At 70.8% G+C, this 4,683-nt stretch overlaps 1 protein-coding gene across 1 annotated transcript in view; it reads right to left on the reverse strand.

The window, feature by feature from the left end:
• Positions 1-4,683, reverse strand: part of BSN (bassoon presynaptic cytomatrix protein) — a 16,194-nt gene that overhangs the window by 2,983 nt on the left and 8,528 nt on the right. The window contains exons 5-8 of the mRNA XM_026041533.1: positions 4,102-4,638; positions 3,880-4,041; positions 2,587-3,777; positions 20-544 (exon numbers count right to left, since the gene is read on the reverse strand). Of these exons, the coding sequence (XP_025897318.1) occupies positions 20-544; positions 2,587-3,777; positions 3,880-4,041; positions 4,102-4,638 (2,415 nt within the window). The remainder of the gene's footprint in view (positions 1-19; positions 545-2,586; positions 3,778-3,879; positions 4,042-4,101; positions 4,639-4,683) is intronic.

Consider the following 4,683-nt stretch of genomic DNA (forward strand, 5'->3'; position numbering starts at 1 on the left):
AGGTGCCGTAGGAGGGCGCCGAGGTGTAGGGCGCGCCGGCGAAGTCCGCGTACTGGGCGGGCGGCGCGGCGGCGGGCCGCGCGAGCAGCCCCGCGCCCTCGTAGCCCGAGAGGCGCAGGTTGTTGAGCTCGCTGTCGGACATGTAGTCCCTGTTCTCGCCCAGACCCCTCAGGTAGGGGTAGTCCCTGCCGCTCCTGTCCTTGAGCAGCGACTCCTTGCGCTGCGTGATTCCCAGCTCCAGGTATTTGAGCTTGGCGTCGATCTCCTTCTCCTCCTCGTCCAGCTCGGCCTGCTTCTTGCGCAGCTTCGTGGACTCGTGCTCCACCAGCTTGAGGTCGCGGTCGATGTCCTTGAGCAGGCTGGCCTTGGTGACCTGCACGGCGGCGGCGGCGGCGGCGCCCGCCAGCGCCTTGGGCGCCAGGCTCGCCAGGTACATGTGCGGGGCCGCCTGGCTGGCCAGGGGCACGTGGGGCTCCTCGGGCGGCGGGCTGGGCAGCGTGCGCTTCACCTTGCGCGTCAGCGCGCTCGCCTGCAGCGAGGCCAGCTAGGAGCCAAGCAGAGACGCGTCACGCCCGGCGCTCCGCCGCGGCCCCGCTCTCCGCACCGCCCCGCAGCCCAGCACCCGTTCGGCAAAAGGGGCTCCTTGCACCCCAAGGACCCTCAGCGCAGGGCTCCCAGGCCGCTCTTTCCAGCGCGGGCTCCCCATTGGGAATGTTTCCCCCCCTGGGATAGCCAGGAACGGGGGCTCCGCCAGCACTGCCGAGGCGCCCGGCGTTCTGTGCCAACGCCGACGCTTTGGCGCGTGGCCCCTCACTCGTGAGCCGTGTTGATATCAAACCGGGGCAAGGAGGATGGAAGTAACCGAAAGGGCGCTTCCTATGAATGATTACCGGGAGCGGTGGCCGGCCAAGCGCCGCGCCGGCCCCGCGTGCGCCACCAGAGACGCCCCGTGAAGGGCTGCGGTGAAACCGCGCGCCGGCTGCTCGCCGTGGTGCGGGGATGTGGCAGCGGAGGGGCCTGGGGCTGCTGCTGGCCTCGCAGAAAGCTGCCGAGCGGCGGCCAAGCTGGAAACGCTGCGACGTGCCCCTTGCCCAGACACACTCGGTGCCGGGCAGTTTCCTCCCGAATCGCAGCCCAATTTGCTGCAGAAAGGGGTTTTTGGGCGTTCTCTGCGCTCAAATCACAGCCAAGGCCTGGACGCCGTGCAGGGACCCTCGGGGTGGGTGCCTGGGGGGGCGGTCTCGGTGTGGGGAGAAAGCTAAAACTTTGCATCGGTTTTGCTCTTTGGGGTAGGCAAAGGGAACAGGGGCGGCTAAAAGCCCCTACGAAGGAGCTGCCAGCTCCTTTGTGCTCATGGATACGTGGCAAGCCCAACGGTGTGGAGCTGGCACGGGGCTGGAGGAGCATCCCTGTGACACGCTGCAATCCGCCCCGCTGCTCGGCCACCGGCGCGAGGATTTCGGAGCACCGGCACGGGCCCGGAGGCACCGCCGGCCGCTGCAGGCAGCCAGCCCTGGAAAACATTAATTGCTGGAGCACTAATGAGACTGAGAGGTCCTCTGGGGCCTCCTGGAGCTGCGCTCCAAGAGGAAGGTTATTCCGGCGTGGGATGAGGCTGGTCTGGGGAGCCAGGCACAGGCTGGGCTGCATGGGGACGGGCAGGGGACTCCTCGCCGGACACTCTCCTGCTGCGGAGCCGGCTGTTTCTACATGCAAGAGGGAGGGCCAGGAACCTGGGCACAACCTGCTCCCTGCGTTGGGAAGCCGGGCCAAGAGGCTCCGCCGCGGTCCAGCCCGCAAACCGCTCTGCTCTTAGCGGTTTTACTCTGTCTTTGCTCGCTGGCGCTGGGCGGGAGACCAAGGCGAGCGGAAGGAGAGCGCGTCGGCACGGAGCTTGGCACCGGGACGGTGCTGGGGGCACCGAGCTTGGCAGCCGCTGGGCACGGGCTCCGGTAGCCGGGAGGAGCAGCAACCGGCCCCTGCCTCAGCCCTGGGAGGGGAAGGGCTCGTGCCGAGGTGCCGAGGCTGCCTTTCCTCCAGCGCCTCCATGAGCTCCTCCCTTCCTGCTGCTTGCCAGGGATTTCAGTGCCTCTGGCTACCTCCGGCCGGCAGATCCAAGCCTGCAAAGCCAGCCCGTCTCCAGTTGCCTCTCTGCAGTCCTCCTTCGATGGCCACTTTGTGCCACTGAACCCCAAAGGGATGTGGAGGGGCTGCCGGTCGGCTCCCCCGGGCACCGAGGAGTTGGTGGGAAGGCCTGGATCCACATGCCCTTCTCTGCCAGTGCTGCCCACGTAGCTCCCTCACCAGAATGGGCTGCACTGCCCCAAACTGCTCCCCAGCCACACGGGGCCCCAGCGCCCTGCCCCTGGCACCCACCGCAGCCCCAGGCTGTGGGAGACCCGAGGTCCGGGAGCACCAGGCGAGGGCCCGAGGAAAACCCTGCCCAGGCAAAGGGCAGAAGGCAGCACGGGGGCAATTCCCCGTGCCAGGACCCTCCTGCTCCCTTTCCCTTCAGTGCCATCAGCCCCAGCAAAGACTGGGGCTGATGCTGCTGCTCACCCAAGAGGGTTCCCCGAGCTCGCTTACCTGGCTGCCCGGGAGCAGCGGGTGCTGGTACAGGGAGAACCTGTCCTTGCCGGCCTCCTCCGACGTGGGGCTGATGGGCTTGGGGTCGGACAGCGAGCGCTGCATGGTTTTGATGGGCCGCGGCAGGCTCTGCTGGCGCTGCGCCGGGTCCGCCGTGAAGTGCTTCTGCGGCGGCACGTGCGCCTTGTTGAGCCTCTCGCTGGTCGCGAAGGACGACTCGAGCAGGCGGTGCGGGGAGAGCGGGGACACGGGCGAGTAGAGGACCTGCGGGGACCTGGGCGGCTGCCGCGTCACCAGCTGCGAGAGGGAGTCGCCGGGCAGATGTGCCTGGTAGCCGATTTCCAGCGGGTCCGGCTTCTTCTTCTCAAACTTGCCCAGCGTGGGCTGGCGGACGGCGTGCGGGTCCAGGGGCCCGGCGCTGCCCATCTGCAGGTTGGCCGAGTAGGGCGTGATGGTGGTGGGCACGGTGAGCTGGGGCACCACGATGCCCGGCGGCGGCGCCTCGGGCTCCGTCTGGCAGGCGAGGCTCTCGCCCCGCTGCGTCTTCTCGGGCGCCGAGATGTACTTGACGATCTCCACGCGGGGGTCGTGGGTGGTGATGTGGATGGAGGGCGAGACGCGGTGCAGCTGGTCGGGCTCCGTCTGCACGGAGCAGTCGCTGATGGTCTGGATGGCCACGCTGGCCGTGCCGCGGGCGGCGCCCTCCGGCTTGCCCTCGGCGTCGGCGTGCCGCGAGGGCCGCGCGCGCCGCCGCCGCACGGGCTGCTCCCACTCGCCGCTGTCCTCCTCGTCCGTCTGCACGCTGCAGTCGGTGCTGCGGCGCGGCCGCCGCCGCCGCGACAGCAGGTAGCGCTCCTCGCCGTCCTCCTCGTCCGTCTGCACGCTGCTGTCGGCGATCTTCTTCACCACCACCTCCTTGTCGTAGGCGTCGCGCAGGCGCGGCATGGAGTTCCGCTTCTTCATGCCGCGGCCGGCCTCCCAGGGCTCCTCGGCCTGCAGGGACATGTCCGAGGCGGAGCTGCTGAGCGGCCGCGGGAGGCCGGGGTAGCGCGGGCCGGCGGGCGCCTCCTGCCCCGCGCCCGGCGCCCCCACGAAGGCCTGGCCCGGCGGCGGCCAGAACTGCCCGTTGGGCGGCAGGCCCCTCGGCACGTCGGCGGCGCCGTCGGGCGCGGGTGGCAGGCGCGCGGCGGCCTCGCCGGCGAAGGCGCTTTTCTGCCTCTTCTGCTCCTCCAGCTGCTGCTGCAGCTGCTGCTGCAGCTGCTGGATCTGCTCCAGCTGCAGGCGCTGCTGCGCCAGCTGCTCGCGCTGCAGGGCCAGCTGCGCGTGGCGCTCCTCCTGCTGCTGCTGCAGCACCTGGTGCTTGATGGACTGCAGCTCCTGCAGCTCGCGGTGCACCAGCAGCTGCTCCTTCTCCCGGTGCCGCTGCAGCTCCACGCGCTCCCGCTCCAGCTCCTCCTGCAGCCGCAGCTGCCGCAGCTTCTCCAGCTCCACGCGCTCCCGCTCCAGCTGCAGCACGTGCTCCTGCTGCTTCCGCTGCCGCTCCTCCTCGCGCTCCCTCTCGTCGCGAGCCGGTCCGGCGGCCGGAGCTGCCTCGGCCTTGGGAACGGCAGCCGCCGCCGGTGCCGCCTGGACGCTCTCCTTGGCGCCCGCCGCCGGCCCCTCTTCCCGGGCGGCCTCCGCTCTCTGTGGCCCCGTGGTGCCGGGAGCCTTGGCCACGGCGCCCGTCGCGGTGCTCACGGGCTTCCCCAGGTACACGGGCGTCTCCATCACGGCCGGCGCCGAGGCGGCCGGGAAGCGCCCGGGCGCCGGGTAGCGGTAGAAGCCCTGCGCCGGCAGCGGCATGCGCGGCGCCACCACGGGCACCCTGGTGAGGCTGGCCAGGGGCACGGCCGCGAGGCCGCCCGGCCCGTAGGGCCGGTAGAGCCCGCGCAGCAGGGGCCGCAGCACCGAGGCCGGCTGCGTGGTGATGGGCAGCGTGGAGGCGATGGGCGTGTTGATGGTGGAGTAGATCATGCCGTCAGCGGCGCGCACCGTGGCGCCCGACGGGAACGCCTGCCGCGCGGCGCCCAGGCGGGCGGCGGAGACGCCGTAGTGCGG

The sequence above is a fragment of the Nothoprocta perdicaria genome, unplaced genomic scaffold (genome assembly GCF_003342845.1).
Source record: "Nothoprocta perdicaria isolate Ctin4 unplaced genomic scaffold, notPer1 scaffold_287, whole genome shotgun sequence".
NCBI lineage: Eukaryota > Metazoa > Chordata > Aves > Tinamiformes > Tinamidae > Nothoprocta > Nothoprocta perdicaria.